Consider the following 19,898-nt stretch of genomic DNA (forward strand, 5'->3'; position numbering starts at 1 on the left):
CTGGGGACTTGGGGTGATCCTAGGGTGTCCCCTTACTGAGATATGGGCAGCGTGAGAGCACTGCCATCTTTGATAATTGTCATCTGTGTGGGGGTGGCACCCGGCTGATGTCAAGGCCTGCCTGGATCCCTGAGGCCCACATGGCACTTAGCAGGGGCCTGCACCCCTCTCATGGAGCCCCATGTTGGGTGAGGGTCAGTAACAGATCAGGTGCAAATAACCAATTTTATGAACACGGGAACAAAGCCCAAAGTGCAGCACTTTCCAGTGGGAGAACTTAGCCTCCCATTTTCATTGAACTTGCTTGTTTTTAGGAAGCACCCCCATCAGAGGAACATGAACCCCTGTGTGGCCTTAACCCATCTCGGTCTAAAGTGTTAGCGGTGCCCAGTAATTTCAACGCCAGTAGGACTTGTGGGGCTGGTGTTCAGTGTTTGGGATCCTGTTATCAGTCTTCCTGGGACTCTGTCTCCTCTCTCTTGAGCTTCATCAAATCCCCTCTCATCCAAACCTGTGTTCTGGGTAAAGGCACGCACATCCTGGGACTCGAGGCACATTACACTTTCTGTTTTGAGTAGATCATTTTGGGGTGAGCACGCTACACCTAGAGTGAAGGACTGACTGGCCCAGGTCCCAGAGCAGATGTGACGGGGTCCAGGAGCAATGGGGAACCAGTTTCTGGTGATGCATGTCGTGTGGACAGTTGAGTTCGAGGTGGAGGCAAAGGTCATGAGTTGCAGGCTATCCCTGGTGTGTGGCCTTGCCCTTCATTCCTGCAGAGAGGCCTGTGACAGGGGGACAGGCACATCAGGCCGCCGGCTGCTGCCTGTTTGGGACTATTTTCCCCGCTGGCTGTCATTCTCAATTCTATGCTGAGCCGCTTTCAAGGGCCCGGCTGCTATTTCTGACACCGAGCTGAAAGTCGCTGTGGACTGAGATAAACCAATTTGGAAGGGGGACTACGGTCCACCACATGGCAGAGGGGAGAAGAGGGGCTGCTGGCTCACGCTGGGGAAAAGCTGCAGCAAATGGGACGCTCGCTGCACCTGGTGTGGCTGCGCAGCTCTGTCAGCGTCGACTTTAATAAGGTGACATTGAAAACAACTCCCAATTTCCTTTTAAAACTCAGAAGAATCGCTTAGATATTCCCTGACATCAAAATAGGTCCAAGAGTTAGGCGGAGAGTTCTGAATGATAAACACACGCTCCCCGGGTTGCCCTGCGGCGTGAAGCCCCGCACTGGTGCAATGAAGGCGAGAGGCCTCTGCCCAGCGCAGGGGAGGCGGGCAGAGAAGCGGGTCTCAGTGCCAACGATCCCTTTGAGCTCTGCGGCATTAACTGGTGAGGCGGCAGAAGGGCGCCCTGGCCCAGGCTTCAGGGATGCCACCAGATTGGGTCGCAGTGAGAAAAGCTCATGGTGCAGTTCCCATCCCAGCCGGGGTCCTTCATCAGGAAGGGGTCATCAGGCACCCTCTCAGCGCTTGGCGCTGTCCCAGCTGCCGCAGATACAACAGGGCAGGGAAGACAGTAAAAACCTTTGCCTTCCAAGAGGGGCATGGATGAGTCCAGCCGAGATCAGTCGGGACCGGCCCAGGTCACAGAGCCGTATGCTAACCTGTGACTCATGGGGGATGATAAATGCGTAATGTTTGAAGACAGGGAACACACCACCGCCACCAAAGTCCCTGTCTTCCTAGGACTGGCATTAGACAACAGTAGGCAGGAAATAGTGGGAAGCCGCGATCCATTAGACGGTAAATGCTGTGGGGAACGCTAAGCAGATGTGAAGGGGGTGAGCCCTGGGCGCACCTGTGCACAGGAAGGGCTCAGCCCCAGGTGAGGGATGGCACGGAGGCCGTGTGGAGCTGGACTGGTGGAAGGGGGTGTGATGGAGGGAGGGCAGGTGGGGGGACAAGGGCCAGTTGAGCAGGGCTGGCTGGCCAACATAAAGACCTTGGGTTCACTCTGAGCAAGACAGGCACCATTGGTTGGTCTGTGAGCCCCCCGGACCCCCTGAGAGCTGGTGGACATGCTCCCCCCGGCTCTTCTGATGCAGGGGACCTCGGGAGAAAGGCCGCCCTCCCACACTGCACCGTCCCAGCTCGCTGTCCCGCTTCTGGGAACAGGCGCTGCCTGCGGAGACACCGAGATGCCGTCAGGAGATGCTTCCCTTCCAGCAAGGACAACCTCAGCCGGGCTCATCAAGAGTTATGGTCAATGAAGTCTCACGCACATGAAGAGACACGCACAGCGGCCACACAGCGCGCCCCGCAGCGGGCTGCAGGCGGGAGGAACGCCTCGGAGGCCGCGCTGTGGTCCCTCTGCCTCTTCGCCTCTGGGTGCGCAGCTGCGTCCACGGTGGGAATGAAAAGGCATCGTAATTCAGCGGCTGCACTGGCCCGAGGACAATGGAGGGCTCTGGAGGGAAACGGGCTGGACACACAATAGCCCAGCCCCGGGGATAAATAGCAGCGCGCGGTCCACCTCTGGAGCGCAATGGATCCCTGTTATAAAGACTGAGCGCGAGGCTTCCTGGAAGGCGACCCGCATCACTTACCCCGAAACGAGGCTGCGGGGCGGGGCTGCCCCGCGCTGTCCGCCTTGAGGGAGGCGCTCGGTCAGGTCCCACGTTCCCCGGTGGGCAGGCCGCACCTCTGGGTTTGCAAACAAAGCAGTTTACGTTTTAGAGACTCGCGTCTTCTAACCAGCAGCGGCCAGAAATGTTTCTATCACGAGACTTCAGGCTGTGAAGTGTTTCGTAAGTTGTAAATCATCATCACAGAAAGAGAGAAGAGGGGTTTTTCCGGTTGTATCAATAGTTGCCGACTGGGTTTGTCTTCACATCCCTGGGACTCTGGAGCTGGGCTGGAGCCTGGGAAAATGTTGTCAGAGGAAGGGGGAGGGGAGGGAGGGGAGGGAGGCAGTTAATGGCTGTCACACCCACTCTCTTCGAGCTCCTCCAAGCCGCCTGTGGATCTCAGGGCTCTGAGATTCCAGCCCACACTGCGATGGGTGGTCCAGCTGGCGCTCAACGAGCAGCTGTTGTTGAATGAACAAGTTTGGATTGCTCAGCAAATATTTATTAATTGACATTTCTCTGCTTAACTCAGCACCCGGTGGTGGCCTGTGATGTTGGACAGAGCCCACACTGACGCGGCCACATGTTGATAGGCCTGGTGTCCCCCAGGCACCCAGGTTCCCTGTAATATGAGGAGACCCCGACTTTGCCAGTAGGCTTCTGTCTTCCCATCCGGATGCCTGGTGGGGCCCCGGCTCAGCTCCTTTCAGGAGTTCCTGACATGGGCAGGCCCGGTGTGGGAGGATTGGTCACAACGAGGCTGTTCTCAGGACACCGTGCTCGTCCTGAACAGGCGGATCTCCTTGGACCCTCTCAGGACCCACGTTATTAAACAACGACAGCAAAGTTGAAGCACAGAGACCGCCCCAGGTATGGGACACACGTCCTTCCCAGGTGTCTTGAGGACGCAGTGGCGTTGGAATATGCCATCAATATTTTGTATGCTACATTTGGAACATACATGTGCCTCTCCGCACACCGAGAAACACACATTATATGTAAGATCTCCACTTCTCACAGTGATCCTGAAGAGCAGGACCCACATCTGCCATGTGGAGACGGGTAAAGGCCGCAGATCACATAACTGGAATAGAAAAGAGCAGTTGTTGAATCCAAAGGGAACTTCTCCCTGTGAAGACAAAGGACATGTCCCCTGGGAACAAGCTGGAGAACAGACATGAAGTCCCTTCTTTCAGATCCCAGCCGTGGGGATCGGCCTTTTCCAGGCTTCATGAGGTTGCCATCCCAGCGGGACAGCAGGGTGGGGCCAAGGACAGGGTCCCTCCTGGGGCTCCTGTCTCACTGCAGAGGCTCAGTCTCAGGACTCACCACCAGGCACCTAAGGCTTGGCTTCCCACCCAGACCCCTTCCTCAGTGTGGGGCGCCCATCCCATCCCATATTTCTATCTTCTTACCCTCATCCCTACTGCCCCTAAGGCTCCCCTACTCCCACAGCCCCTCTTGTTGAAAATTGAGGTGTAGTGGCCATGTGCCAAGGCTGGGCCTTCTGGTCCACGCAATGGGCCCACAGAGGGTAAGGGGCACTGCTCCGCATCCCAGGAACCCTTTAGTGCCTCTGAGACTCTGTCACAGAGGCAGGCTTTCTCTCCCATGCCCACCCTGCGGGAGGGAACGGGCTTCGTCAGGATGGAGTCCACAGTGTCACCAGGAGAGAATGCTGCTGAGAGGTTTCCAACGCTGCCTGGGTTCATCAGCAGCGTCCCCCTACCCCCCGCAGTTTCCTCCCACACTGACTCCAGACCAGCTGGGACATGCTCTCTAACAGGCAAACTGGATGCAAGCAGAGGCCTGGCGAGGTCTTACTGGGCTGGGCGTCTCAGTCTGTCCTTGGCCTTGGCTGTAGCAGCGCATCCCCACTACCTGCCGGAGGACAGGACGTATGGAAGAAAACCATTATAGCTGCCCAACCTCCGGACAAGTGAGTGAGTCCATACAAGACCAAAAGGAGCAGCTGGTCAACCCATGGATTCGTGAGATTAATATTTATGATTTCAAGCCATTGAGTGTGGGGGTCGCTTGTTAGTCAGTGGATACTATGGCGGAAGGTAACTGAGACACCAGCACCACCTAAATGGGCAGCTGCAGACACAGGCCCAAGGGGCCTCTCCCACCGGGGCAGGAGAGCTGGGAGGAGAGAGACCTGCCTGGGGGGCACCTGATCTTCTACCCCTGCCCAGGACAAAGCTCGGAGGACACTGCTTGTTGTAGAGTGGGACAGGAAGCACCTGCCAGCTCTTTTGGTTATAGAGTCACCCAGGGCACTTAGAGAACCTCTCTTCTGTTTTGTTGTTTGAATGATCGCACCTAGTGCTCTATGGGGAAAGACTAGCCCAGCAGTGAATGTGCTTCCTTCCAAGACTCTTCCTGGGGAAGCTTGAATCATCTCCAGGAACCAAGGACGGGGAGGGCCCGAGCCCCCTTCCTGGGTCGGAGCATCTAATCTCGCCGCCCCAGCCAGGCAGGGTCTGACGGCCTTCCCGGCGCGGCGATGCAGTCATGAGTACTAAAGAGATAAAATGATGCATGTGGACGGTGATGAACCCACGAACCACAGGATTGGTGGAATTAAATTAAACAAAAACCCGAAACAGAAACAGGCTCTGCCTTCCCATTATCTGAGCCAGAGAAAAATTTGTTTCTGTAAACATTTTTTAAGAAGATTTCATCCAGTTATTGCCGGATCTCGATTACTCTTGAAAATGAGACAAGCTGGCAATTTAAAACAGCTTTCTTCTAACTATTCAGTGCCAAAGGAAAACATAAAAATGACTCTTACTGAGCAAACTTTCCATATACTATTGACCTTGTAGGGGACCTGGCGTTGTATGAAACACTGCTCGCGGTGTCATCTGCCGGGCTGTCTCCCTTTTCTATGGGTGACAGTTAAAAGTACTTCTTAGAATCGAGAAAAATATCCCATTATTCTTGCTTTTTCATAATCTAGAGAAAGAGAAAGTGTCCATTTCTCACTGTCAGAGGGGCCCCAAACCACCCCCTTGCCATTGGCCCCGCCTGTGTGGCCCCATGAAGGGGAGGCAAACCACTGAGACGAGATGGAGCCTTGGTGGCCAACTCCTCCCGCAGGACCCAGGACACGTACCCACTTCCTTTCAAGCAGGAGCTCGCCCAGCAACGAGGCTCGTGACCCTGGGTGGCCCCAGCCTGTGGCACAGACACGGCGTCTGCAGGGCCGGGAAGGCCAGCGGGTGTGCGGCTCAGGCCGCCTGTGCTTCCTGCCCGCTGTCGTCTGTCTCACCCACTTGGGCCCTGCTGGCGACCCGAGACCGAGTCCTGACCACAGGCGGCCCATCGGCTCGGCCTGCCCAGCAGCCGGGGCCGACGCCCAGCTGCTCCCTGCTTGGGGCATTTCGGGGCCCTAGTTCTGCCTCCGCCCATGAGCAGGGCCAGTCTCCTCATTTGGCCTCAGATTTGCCAAGAACGGTGGCCGGTTTCCCCGGCTCCTCTGTGGATAAAGAACCAAGTATCCTGGGCTTGTCCCCGCCGCGGCCTGTGAGCACTGAGGCAGACCCAGGTGGCGTTAATGGTGAATTCTATCAAAAGTTTAGAAAGATGTAATAGCACCATTACATAAGCTCCCCCAGAAAACAGAGGAGCAGGGAACACTTCCCAACTCGTTGATGAAAAAAAATCTCAAGAAAAGAAAGCTAAGGACCAATGTTCCTCATGCATATAGATGTAAAAATGTAGCTAAATATTAGCAATTCAAATCAAGCGATATATAAGAATAACATTATCGAGTGGTGATCATTCTCAGAATGCAAGAGTGATTTTACATTAAAAATCAATTTAATTTACCATATCAAAATACATTTTTTTAAAAAGTGACCTCAATATATGTGGGAGATGCATCTGACAGAAGGTCACACCCACCCTGTGGAACGATGTCAACATCCATGACAGTTTTTAGCAGAGCCCCCAACCCTGACCCCCATAAATCTAAACACTGCATTTCCCAGAACCCCTTGCAGATAGTTTGGCCATGTGACTAAACAGCGCCGGGCACCCTCTGTGGGTGTGGTGGGCTGGATGCGCCGTCTGGGACCCCCCACGACACACCGGGGGCACATTCCCATCGTCAGCTGGGAGCTGGGCCCAGCCCTGGGGGGCACATTTGTGTGTGGGAGGGGAAGCCCTAGCTCTTAGGCTTCAACAAATACACAAAATAGATTTTATTTTTGCTACTTGTTAGCTGAACCTAATTTCAATCGTTGGTAGAAAAATACATTCAATATTATTTCTTAGGATTATTTTAGCTATGAAATACTTATACCTTGTGCACTTATCAAGAAAATCATTTATCCTGTGGATGGAGGGGCGCAGAGAAGAGAAGGAAGGGAGGAGCCCCAGGCCTCACTACAGAATGTGAGATCCGGGGGAGGGCGCGCTCTGCCTACTCAGTGCTTACGGATGTGTACCCTGTCCAGGGGGCCTCGGGACCGCAAAGACCCGGCTCACGTGCCCTGAAAGCGGGGTGTAAACAACGTTCCCCAGAGGGAATGTTCCCTATGTCATTACAGCGTTGCAAGGTGACTGTAAAAATGGCGTGGAAAATCGGTACACGGACTATTCTTCAGCGCCTTTGCATCCCACCACCCGCCCCCATAAATATTCTAAATAACTTCCAGCCATCCGCATACCAACTGTCCCCTAATGCTAAGGCTTTGCACAGTAACCCCTTCTTGGCAATTTGTGAGAAATGATGAAACAGTGTGTGGGTGGATGGTAATTAATGCCTCTGGAAAAGTCTGTCCTTGGCATGAAACACGATTCCCTCCCCAGCAGCGCAGGGAGTGTGGGTGCTGCGGCACCGGCCGTGGGGCTGGGCGGGTGGGCCTCAGCCGAGCCTTGGAACCCTCCCACCAGATGCCCCAGCAGCTGGGGGACACTTTTTTGGTTTTGAAATTGCCTATCTGGATACTCTCTGTAATTGTTGCAACAGAGCTGATTCCGGCTTGCTAGGAAGGAATTGGTGTGTAGACCGACAGGTTAAAAGAGGAAAGTGCCCTTCACACACTTTGTTGAAGGTGTTTACCTCTTTTAAAAGATATTTTGCATCTTGTTTGTTTATAGGGATAATAATACCTGGGAAGGGCAATGGTGTGCATTAAGAAGCTAGCCATATATTACAGGAGTTACATGGACAGAATAAAATTGTTTCATTCATTCATTCATTCGTTCGTTCATTCATTCATTCATTCATTCATTCATTCATTCATTCATTCATTCATTCTCTTGCCGCCCATTAATCTATTGCACATTGATGGAATGTCTGCTGTCGCCCAGCACTGCCCCGGGTTGTGGGGAAATTGCAGGTCATCCTGTCTGGGGAAGAAAGACCAACACGAAGATGCTCCACTGTGCCAATGGTCTGTGAACAAGCAAGAGACGGTGACCAGCCCTGCCTGGAAGTGCCAGGCCCACACAAAAGTGACTCTGAGGCAGACATCGGAGAGACAGGGAGGGTTTACACGGGTGAAATAGCATTCCAGGAAAGGACAGCACAGCCCAGAATTGAACCGAGGGCTACGGGAGGTAGGAACATCCGCGAGGGAGCCCCTGTGACTGCCCAGGCTCCACCCCGTTTCTCCTGCCACGGGCAACGCCGACGTCTCGCCCGTGAGGCTGGACCACTCTCCTGTAAAGAGCCTCCGCTTGCCTTTTGTGCAGGCCCTGTCTTCACTCACGTAGCTCATGGGGAGAAAGTCTGTCCCATGGAGGAAGCATCCAGAAGAGGAGCAGAGGAGGACACCACAGCGCTGGTTCAACCCATGTCTTCTCCGAGACTGCCACGGTGGGTTTCCACGCTTATGGGACCACACGACACACCGCTCCACGGAGCCCCCTGAGAACTTCTCACTCAGGAGTTGGGTCCAGCTGCTCCCCAAGAGGTGCAGGCTGTCCCCCGAACAACCTGGCCCGACTCCATAGGGATCAGGGTGACTTGGTCCAGGAGCAGCCTTCCTTCGGCGGGGGGGCTGCCTGGTGGGCTTCAGGGCAGCGGGCGCAGCTCTGGGGTTGTCCTCGTGCGTGGCCGCGTGGGTCCAGGGGTTGGGAAGGTGCTCAGGCTACCTGTTCGAGGCTCCACCCCCTTCCCCTCCTGCTGCAGCCAAGCCCAGGGAAGACAGGCGCTTGGCATCTTTTATTCATAGTCTCTTTGTGAAGCAGGCTCCCAGGGGACAGCCACAGCAGCATGAGTGATGGTATTTAAAAGCGTCGTGCCACTTGATGGCAGAAGTGGAATTATTCTTGTAGAACAACTCATCAATCTGTAAATATGGCTTTTTAATGCGTTTTCCTGCGGAAGGTCAAGTTTGAATGAAACAGCAGGAGTGGCATCCTTGGGGGCTCGTTTCAGGTTTACTGATTGTGCTTCCTTAAGGACTCCAAACGGGACTTCTTGTTGGATGTCATCCAGGAGAGGGTCCTTCTGCTATGACAGGCTGCTGCCCGAGGCTCCCTGAGTGGAGGAGTCATTCTGCAGAAGCCACAAAAGTGGGAGGACAAGAGGACCGAGCTGGGCCCTCCGTCAGAGCAGGGCGCAGTCGCCAGTGGAGAAAGGGTCCTCGCCAAGGCAGACAGGAGCCCCAAGCCCAGCCGCCCCGGAGAAAATGAAGTACAGAAGGTGGACCTGGACCTAACTCTCAGGCACTATTCAAACGAAGTCAAGATGAATCACGGACTTGATGTAAAATATAAAACATAACATTTTAGGGGGGAAAAAAGCATAAGAGTAAGTATTTGGTATCTAGGGCTTGACAGAGAGTCCCTAGACTTGACATCAAAAAGTACGACCCGCAAAAGGAAAAGTTATAAAATGGACTCATCAAGATTAAAGTATTTTGCTCTGTGAAAAACCTGTTAGAAGGGTGAGAAAACAGGATAACCACTGAGAGGAAATGTTCTCAAACCACCTGTTCAACAAAGAATTTTATCTAAAATATATAAACAACGCTCGAAACTCAACATTAAAAACGCAAACAATCCCGTTAGAAAGTGGGCAAAGATTTGAAGAGACATATAACTGAAGAGGTTATGTTATTAGGCACATATACGTTCAGAACTATTATATCTTCTTGTTACATTGTTACACGCTGCTCCTCTTTGATCTCTAACAATGTTCTTTGTCCTGAAGTATACTTTGCTGTCAGTGTACCTAAACCAGCGTTGTTTGGCGGGTGTTTGTACCCAGGGCTGCCCTAGTGTTTGCCCTGAGGAAATATTTCAAGTGAGGCCCTGTCTATAGAAATAATTAGATTTAACAATGCATTAGAAAATCCATGGGTCCACTTGAGATGTCTCCATTTGTCCAGGAACATTTAGAACAATGGGCAGAGAAGAGGGACATGTGTTTCGGTTGATTCTCCAGTCACATGGAGACTCCTGGTAGTTTTGAGATCCGATCTCTTCCTGTCCAGGCCCAGGAATCTTCGTGTTATTTATTGCCAAATGCGCCATTCCTGGTCAACTTCATGCCTCTCAGCCTGGGAGACGGCCGAGCTACGGTGACTCACAGCGTGCGGCCCTTTGGAGTCGGTGTGCCTGGGACAGTGTCTTCTCACTTCTGGCTTAATACCGAGTGTGTAATGCTCTTCCTACGTCATCGCTCCAGAGGTGCGTCATCGGTCCCGCGAACACTGGCTTCCAGGGAGCCCCTGAGAGGGCGGCCGTGGGCTTCCTTGATGATGGCCCCTCGTGCAATCTCCTTCAGAGCACACAGGCCTGTCACACTTCTGGAAACTGGGGACTCGCCATTTCCATAAATTCTGGAAGGTGTTTGGCTGTTATCACCCCGAATATCGCCTCTCTCTGCCGTCGTTTCTTCCATCACTGTCTGGAGCTCTTACTAGACTCACATTAGCCCCTTTCACTTAATTGCCATGTTTCTCACCCTCACCTCATGGCAGCCAGCGCTTCGCTCTGGGTGGTGTTTCCCGGGTGATTCCTTCACCTCTCTCCTTGTCCGTGAATTAGCTCTTCAGGGGGTCGAATCTGCTTTTCAGTGCACACATTGTGTTTTAAATCTCAAACACTGTCTTTCATATCTAAAAGGTTTATTAAATCAATTAAAAAAATCCACCTGTTGTTTTTTATAATCTCCCATTCTTCAGCTGCAACTTCAGCGAATTATTTTAAAATACTTTGCAGAGTGCACTAAAATACTTAAATTTTATTTGAATGTACCAAGCATGCATATTTCTATTCCGGGCTCTGTAGCTCTAACACTTTCCACTTTATGCGGTTTGATTCCTCTGTTATCATTTTTTCCTACAGACCTCAGTCAGGATGGCTTCTCCCCTCCCAGGCTTTCGGGTGTCCCTTTGGTTCTCTTCTGTGGTGCTTGTCTGGGGACTGGATTGACAGTGATCTCCTTCAGAGGGTTTCTATTCTTACTGCCAGGTGCCTGGGGCCACCTCCCTTCAGGGACAGCTTCAAGCATTTTTTATGTCACACAGGTGATGTGAATTCTGATTCCTAAACCCCATGAGGACAGCCTGTGGTTGTGAGTGATCAGGGGAGGCCTTTTCCTCTCGCCCCCTGGGGTGGGGTGGCCAAGGCCACAGCGGGGACTTGGTAAGGGGGTGTGTCCTTGGGCTCCCACACCCCACCATCTTCGGGTGGATTTGGGAGCCTCATGGGTGGTGTCTCCTCTCCCACAAAGTCAAGGCCAAAGCATCATCCAGAGGGCCCTAGGTCCCAGCCTGGCCTTGGTTCTGGGAGGCACGAATCTTATCTGGGTGTGTGGAAGAAACTCCCTCTTGACAAAGAGCTGTGGGAGCTGAGATGCTTTACTCTCTTCCATCTCTCAGGGTAATATTAATTATATTATATTACATTACATTATATTAATTATATTATATTATATAATTATTTTATTTTATTTTATTTGCCCTTTTCTCTGAATGTGCCCATGAATGTGTCCCTTCTGAGGCAGCTGAGGCCCCAGAGGGGTGTCTGACCTGGCTGCCGGTACCAGGCCATGGGCCCCAGGCAGCGGACAGGGCTTCCAGATGCAGTGCCAGGGTGGGTGAGGCTCTGAGCAGGTGTCCCTGGTTGGTGCTCTGCAATCACACCTCACGGTAGGAGGGCCCCTCTGACAACCCCAGCTCCTCGGGCTCCCTGCCCCTTTGGAGCTATTTGGGAATGGCACTCAAAGGGTCTTGCATACCCATGCCGTTCTGATCTGCATGTCTGTGTTTCTCCCTGCAAATCCGTGTGTTGAACCCCAGCCCTCAGTGTGATGGTGTTTGGCGGTGAGGTCTTTGGGAGGTCATTAGGGTTAGATGCGGTCTTGAGGGTGGAGCCCCACGTCTGGATTCCTGTCCTTCTAAGAGTCCCGGGGAGCTTGCTTTCTCTCTGCTCTGTGCCATGTGAGGACACAGCGAGCAGCCGCCGACTACGAACCAGAGAGCAGGTCCTCGCCAGGCTCTGCCTCTGCCTGCGCCGTGATCTTGGACTTGGCAGCCCGCAGACTGTGGGAAGTAAAGGTTTGCTTCTGCCCCGTCTGCGGTGTCCTGCTGTAGCAGCTGGAGTGGACTAGGACCCGTGATACTCTTATGCTGAGCTACTGTGTCCCAGGTGCTGCTCTAGATGGTGGGGACACAGCTGTGACAAAGGAGCTGAGGGGCCAAGTTCAGCTGCTGAACAGAGAAAGAGGTGAACATGGGACATGGGTACTTCACCAACTTCAAGGGCATCCTACCCCTGTGCGCGGCACAGTCCCTGTGTGTCCCTCACTGCACTTCCCCAGGAGCCTGCGGAGTTGATGGGACTCACTTCCAGCTTCCTTTTGGGGAAACTGGGCCTATAGAGGTGGCAGGACTTCTCTGGGTCACGTGACCAAGCAGGACAGAGCAGGGCCCAGACTGAGTTGGGGGGATGCTGCACCCCTTGTGACAACCATTGGTTTGAGCAGATCTCTCTCACCTATGGGCACCTGAGCTCCAGTGATGTCAGGGACTTGGCCAGAAGGACGCCTGGATGGACAGAGTCCTTATGAGCCCCTGGTAGGGTTGGAGGTTGGGCGATGGGGCGCCTGAACCCCCACCTGTGGACCCCATGCAATGACTTGCGTGGAGGGAGCCTGCTGTTTTGCTGAGTCACCTCCACCTGTCTGGTCCTGGCGCAGGCTCAGACCCCACAGGGCAGGCTTTTCAGCGGTGGGACGGCCAGGCGGTTGCTCCACTAGTGTCCCCATGAACAACCTCACTCCTGGGGCCCCCAGGTTCATGTATGCTCCTCTATTTTACCACTCAGCTCCTTAGGTAATCTAAACTTTTGCCCTGTCTAATTCTGAACATGGGAAAAGGGCAGAAGTCGGGTGCCCCAGAGATTGGTCCCAGAGCCAGTATATTTCAGTATGTTTATTAATGAGTTGGAGAGTCAGGGGGCAGGTTAAGTGGCAGATTCGCTGAGCGCACAGAATTATTCAAGTTAACTGTTCAGGGAAGAAAACACAGATTGTCTTCTAACAAATTCCATTTTTTTCTTACCCTGAGAATATTTTATCAAGGTGGAAAATATTAAGGCAATCAACAGTGTACAGTTAGTCATTGCCTTATTTATTTATTTTTTTGCTGTCATAAAATAATTTATAATCACGAGTAGAGAATTTGGATGAAAAGGATCATGATTGCCGAATTCAGAGTTGTCACCTCTCAGGAGTTTGACCTGGTTGGTAAAGTCAGAATCGTGGCCCAGACTCTCCAAAGAGGAGGAAAGAGTGGGATCCTGCTTGGAGGCCAAGGCTGGTCGCACCCACCTGGCCTGAGCACCCCTGGCAGCTGGGTCTGTAAAGGGACCCACTTCGGCCCTGTCCTTGGTGCCCTGAGCTCCATGTGCTCTCACACTCGGGTGGGACCCAGATGTTGGTCTCCTTGCCCAGCAAGCTGCATGGGGACATCCATCAGGCAGCTCAGATGCTCTACCTGGGGAGGCCATTGGTGACCTTTCAGTTGTGGTCAGCTCCGCACGTGCAGGCAGATGCAAACCGCCAGGACCCCTGCAGCCTGCCGGCCTCTCCCCCAGATCTGCTCTTCCGGTGCCACTCAACAAAGGCGCCCGGGCGACATCCTGAGATCAGGCCTTGCCCGTTGCAGTTGGTGCTGACGTGAACCTGGTTGGAATCTGAGGTGTGGCCGGTGCACAGAGGAGGCTGATAAGCTGCTGAGAGAAGTGAGCCCTTCAGTGCTAATTGCCAGGGTCTCAGCTGCTCTGCGGCCCTCTCCGCGGGGCTTCCCCTTGATCTCCTGCCACCTTATCACGGCGAGATGGCCTTAAAACCACAGCCGTCATCTATACTCTTCCCCAGAGCAGGCCAAGCTGCCGCTCCTGAATTATTTCCAATTAGCAGATTTGCTGTAACACATGTCCAGCTCGGCCTCTCTTACATGTCAGTATGTGGCACGGCCACGTGTAATCAGGCTGAGTGACAGCCAAACATGCCTCCCCACAGGGACAGGAACGATGGCAACCCACCAGCGGGCCTCTGCCTCGTCCTTACCGGGAGCCCAGCCACTGCCTGTGGTGTCTGATTTGCCAGCCACCTTTCTCTGCTCCACACAGCCTCTCCGCACTCCAGTGCAGGACACTTTATATGTCTTAGAGAAATAGAAAGCTAGGCAGATGGTAGAGAGATACTACAAAACGTGTGACAGGCTGTTGAGTGGGATGTCCCCGTTGTCTGTCCTACGACTGGCTACTGAATTTGCAGTCGGGGCATACTTGCCTGTACTCCTGAACGTCCTCAGTGAGGTATTATTCAGCTATTGACCAGGGGGATCCTCTAAGAATCTTTAATAATGTGGAGAAACACTCGTGTTATGATATTGAGGGAAAAGTAAGATTTAAAGTTACGTATAGTACAAGCTGAATTAAAACTATTTATTGTAAAATGCAATATTGTGAGATAACTATATATAATCTATGCAATATATTATCATATTACATGTAGAGAGAGATGAATGGAAAAAAGTACTGTGGCGGGGTGGCCGCCGACGGTTCACACTTGTTCCCCTGGGTGGGCCATTCATTATGCCTCTCAGTGTTTTCCGGACGTGCTCCAGTAACACGCGGAGAAAAACGGCAATAGTGCCCTTTACCCAAAGAGCACAGTCTTGTCCATCCATAGTGGTTTCATGGCCACCGCGGGCCTCAGTTTACCTTTCTGTGTTCCCATCTCCTGACCCCATGGCCTCTCCTCTCCCAGTCTGTGCTAGCCAGGTGATCCCATCCAGTGACTAGGGACAGCTGTCACTCTCAGTTCCTGTGCTAATTCCAGTTCTGTATCTCCATCTGAGGCTGTGCCCTGAGCCCCAGACTGAAGCTTCCACTGGGACTCAGGCGGACCGTCCCAGGTGTCCCGGGGCCTTCAGAGTCAGCACAACCAGAGCCTTCCTCTCTCCTCTGCTCTCCCTGACGGCTCCTCATGTGGGGAAGGGGCGCTCGGCCGCACACACTCCCCAGTTGAACAGGACCGTGGGATTCAATCCTACCATCTCCTCCCTCCGCCGAGTCAGGTACCAAACTGCCAGCTTTCCCCCTGCTCGCCGTCTCCCGCCGGGTGGTTGCTGGCTTGGCTTTCATCCAGGGCCCCTCGTCCCACAGTTGGCGAGTTTTCAGGAGGGAAGAACCCGCTCGGATCAGCATTTGTTTGGAAAGTTGTTCTGGTGGTGTGGGTGGGGTGGGGCGCTGCTGAGGTGACATCTCAGTCCCCCACCGCCCTTCCTCACATTGCCCTGGATTTATTTTAATTCTGCAGGCCTGGAAAGAAAGCATCCCTCCCCGCCAGGTTCTTATATTTTACTTAAAACAACAGAGTAAAATAACTTGGAAAAAAACCTTTACAAGCTGCAAAATCTTATTTCGTTGATCTCGCCCTACCACCCGACACTATTTTTCCCTGAAGATAAAATACTTAGCATGTGTAGATATTTGTGTGTTTCTCATGGATCTACTCTTGCTTAGGTGCTCTTCTCTCGCCTTGTCTGGGAATTTCTGCTAGTTTAGCCTGAATAATACAGACAGACTTTAGGTTGTTTTTATTGGTTTGGAGAACTTGAGACTAGATTGTGTATAAAGCCTTTTATAAAGAAAATTTCCCGTTTTTTACAGGTGGATAAAGGGCCTGAGTTTATAGGGCCCCGGCCGTGTGCCCTGCCCAGGTCTGACCTGGGGGGGGGCGCTGATGGGTCAGTGGACCTGAGGGCCGCCAGCACAGGCCCACCTGGCAGGGAGCCCGCTCACAGATGGGCCGTGCCCTGACTTCTGGTCCTCTGAGAGACAGCGCCTCCTGGCCCGGGTCCTGGGTGCCCCACCGTCTCAGTTCATTCATCAGTGGAAATCGCCCCGCACCTGTGTGGCCCTGGCTGTGTCCCTAGACTGTAGCATGCAGCAGGGTGTGGCAAGAGGGGTCAAGGCACTATGTTGAATGAATACAGTTAAGCCCCGCAGGAAACGGCAGAGGAGCCTGCCTGCCTTGAGCTTCTTGAGTGAACAGTCTCCTGTGATTTCCAGCCCCAGTTCAGAGTCAGGCGGCTGCCCAAGGTGTCTCGTGCTCGGGGCACAGGGAAGCCAGGGAGGGAACAAGTATCACCAGTCGGCAAACACTGACTCCAAGGACAGTGCTGTGTGGGCATGGGCTGAGATACCCCCGGGCCCGAGGAAGCACCCACAGATGGTGGCTGAAGCCTGCCTTCCCGGGAGCTCGGGCTCAGTGCCTGCAGCACTGTGTGGAGACCAGCACGCGGGCCGGGCCCTGCCGTGACTGGTCCCCAGGCCCAGCATCCAAATGATGGGAGAAGAGGCGGTAGCTCTTGCTCAGACAGGACCCTTCAAGGGGTTCACGTCACCCGCCTGACGATGCCTCCCCCATACCTTAGTCTGGCTGGGACCATCAAGGTGAAGACACATCACATTTGTAGGCACTTACAAATAATATGCAAATGGATGAAAAGCTTAAGCAGAAGAGTAACAGGCTTCAAATCTGCTGAGCTTTCTGATTTTAGGTGAGAAAAAACAAAATCTTGCCAGTACTTTTGCATCAAAGAGAGGGATAAATTTGCTAATTGAAAAATGGTTTGCATGGAGAAAAATATGGAGATGCCAGTTATGCAAATTAACATATGCCCAGACCTAGAAGAAATCATGCCAGAGCAGGAGGAAGGAAGTTAAGCAATTAAGATTATGAGGCAACGACCCTAGAAGCAAGCTTAAAGGACTCAGGGGCCTTAGTTAACTCAGGAGGGTGGTGTGGACCAGCTCAGAGGTGATAAGAGCCCATGTTTGGAGAGTCCCCGGGATGTCTGTAGGTGCAGGTGGGTGGGGGCATGTTGTCCCGCCCAGCTCAGGGTGAGTTTTTCCTACAAGCTCTCGAATGCAAGCCTCATAATACTCCTTCTGCTTGAAGCAGCAGGAAGCCCCTTCACCAAAGGCTCCTAAGAAGCACTGGGCTGCGCTGCAGGTAACTGGGTGGGCTTCTCCACTTAGCGACCCGAGGACTTGATTAGCCCTGGGAAGTCTCCATCCCGCCCCCAGCACCAATTGCCCGTGGCTTGGCTGGGTCCCAGGGCTGCTGTTGCAGGCAGGGGATCACAAGGAGGAGACTGGGCTTCCGGAGGACCTGGGTCTGTGGCAGGAGGGAGGTGGCGCGAGCGGCTGGGACGCACGCCGCCTGGCGGTGGCTCCTCTGAGCAGCCTTGAGCCAGGCTCTGGGCCGAGCCAGGGTCCTCAAGGGTTCGTCCTTGGACCCGGGCAGCTCGTGGTGCAAACTGCAGAGGCCACGCGCGGTGGGTAAAGGAGGAGCGCAATTCTGTGCCTTTGGGAACTCAGGCCCAGTTTACAGCCGGCTTCCTCGCGAGACCCGGACGTCCTGTGCAAAGGCCCGGAGGCGACCTGCCTGGTGCGTTGCACAGGAGCTAATGGGGCGCGGGGTAGGGGCCACGGGGAAGGAGGACTCGCTGGGGGCTTAGGAAAGGGTCTGGCAGATTTTCCTGAGGGAAATCTACCCATCCCCAGCGCCAGTCAGTGCCGCCTAGCGTCGGGGTTGCAATCAGCATCCCCGCCGGGCCCTGCGCCCTTGACCCAAGTAAAGCGGGGCAGAGAGCGGACCTTGCCGGGTCCGGGGTGGCGCCCCCAGCCCCACCCGGCGGCGGGACGTGCCCGGCTGGTGCGCGGCCACCTGGGCCTCCGCTCGCCCCCGCGCGCGGGTTTTGGCTCGCGGACCGGCGGCGTGTGCCTCCAGCGCCTTGCGCACCGCCCGCGAGGGGCCGGCGGCTTCCAGCGGCCTCCGGGGAGCCCAGGGGCGCGATCCGCGGGATCCCGGCCGGGCGCGCCCTCAGCTCCCGCGCCCCCGCGCCCCCGCGCGCCCCGCCGGCCCCGTGGTCCAGAGGCGCGGGCGAGCAGAGCCCGGGAGGGGTGCGCGCGGGCAGGGGGGCCGGGCGTCTGGGGGCGCGGGCGGGCGGGGCCTGGGCTGAGGTCCGGGGTGCGGGCGGACCGGGGCTGAGCCGGCGGGGGTGGGGGGCGGTGGCTGCGCGGCCGCCGCGCGGAGGGGAGGGCGCGGGCGGGCGGGAGGAGGGGCTCCCGGCGCGGGGCAGGGGCGGAGCGAGCGGCGGCGCCGCGGAACCAAGTGAGTTCGCTCCGGAGCCCGCGCCGCCGCCGGCCCGCTGCTCCGGCGCCCGCCGCCCCCGCCGCCCCCGCCGCCGCCCGCGCGGGGATGTAGGATGCCGGCGGGCGCCAGGCTCCAGCGGCGGCGGCGGCAGCCTCCCCTCTGGCCGATGAACGCAGACCCGCCGCCGCCACCCTGGGTTTGGATGGTGCCCGGCTCGGCCGGGCTGCTCCGGCTGGGCGCCGGGGTCGCGCCCCCGCCCGTGCTGCTGGCCGCGGCCCAGCCCCCCGCCGCTCCGCTGCTCCCGGGGCTGCCCGGCTGGCAGGTCCCCGGCGAGCCCCTGCTGCCGCTGGTGCCGCTGCCCTCCGCGCCAGACCCCGCCGCCGCCGCGCACCGGCACCCCCTGCTCCACGGGCAGGTAACGTGTCCCCGCCCCCGTCCTGGGCCCCGGGTCTCCGCGCCCCCTCCCGCCCGTGGGCGCGGCCCTGGCCGCTCCCGGAGGCCCCGGGGCTCGAGCTCTCCAGCACCCCCGTGGCCCTGGCTCCCCAAAGCGCCAGGGCGCAGCCTGGCAGCCATGCATCGGCAACAAAGTTCACGCTCTGACGTCCCGTTCTGCCTCCAGGCATTTTTTCCCCCCCAGTATTTTCCGTGGCCTCGCAGCCAAGCGTTTCAGAGACCCGCACCCCACGGCCGGAGTTGGGGGGCGCGGTGACGGCAACTTTCGCCCGGGCCGGGGTCGCTGTCCAGAGCGCGGTGCTGAAATCGCCGCCGCGGGAGCCGGGCGCGCGGCCTCGCCGCGTGGCCGACTTATTGCAGAGAAGTTAATACTTTTACAGTCTCCGCCAGACTTGAAAAGCAAGCTGGGAATCAATAGCTATTTCTGATTCTGATCTGGTTGGGGTTTTTTTTTTTTTTTCCTTGTGAAAATAGACTCAGGACAATGCTTGAGAGAATTCAAACCAATGGAAGCCGGCAGGGAAACCCTGCCTCTAATCCTGAGAAATGCTCCCGGCCATCACCTCCCGCGCCCACCCCGGCCTAGGTCCGCCGAGCCCCCTCGTTAGCCAGCTAATGCCACGCTGCACTTGAGAATCCTTCGGCATTTAAAACCTGTAATTAAGAAGAAAAAGTGACTGTACCTTTGATGAATGGTGCAGCCGGGAAAGGCAGGCATGTTTTGGCAAGATCCATTGTTTGCTATCTAACCGTGCAGATGCATTTACATCAGGGAAGGACGCCTTTTATTCCAAGGATAGTCTTCATTAGCATATTCAAATGGGTGGTATATTAGAATACACCCTTTAATTAATTTTATTCCGATATCACTTTGTGAGCTTTTCTAAAAGGCGTTGTTAAACTCCTCCTGCACCGGTCTCTAGACCTAACCATACATCACACGGGCAGGCCTGGGTATCTGTTTTGATGTGCGATGCGGTTCACAGGGGGTTTTATTGAATGAACGTTGGTAGCTTTTCCCCTATTTTCCAGGGGTTGCAATGTCAGAGTGCTGCCGCTAGAGGTATAGACTGCCCAGGAACCACATTTTTCCCCTTCTATAGAACACTGCATTTTTCGGGGGTGTAAATTTTAAAAATATTTAAAAAAACATTACTCCTTAAAATATTTTTGTGTTATGTGTTTTCTGTTAAACAACAATATTTACAGCCAGAAGGAGAC

The 19,898-nt window shown here is 54.8% G+C and overlaps 1 protein-coding gene across 1 annotated transcript in view; it reads left to right on the plus strand.

Moving 5' to 3' along the window:
- Nucleotides 1–18,336: 18,336 nt before the first annotated feature.
- Nucleotides 18,337–19,898, plus strand: part of TCERG1L (transcription elongation regulator 1 like) — a gene marked incomplete at its 5' end in the record, with an annotated part of 87,545 nt that continues 85,983 nt past the window's right edge. Inside the window, one exon of the mRNA XM_081157912.1 lies at nt 18,337–18,639. Coding sequence (XP_081014038.1) covers nt 18,337–18,639 — 303 coding nt within the window. The remainder of the gene's footprint in view (nt 18,640–19,898) is intronic.

The sequence above is a fragment of the Miniopterus schreibersii genome, assembly GCF_964146895.1.
Source record: "Miniopterus schreibersii genome assembly, chromosome: 14".
In the NCBI taxonomy this organism is placed as follows: Eukaryota; Metazoa; Chordata; class Mammalia; order Chiroptera; family Miniopteridae; genus Miniopterus; species Miniopterus schreibersii.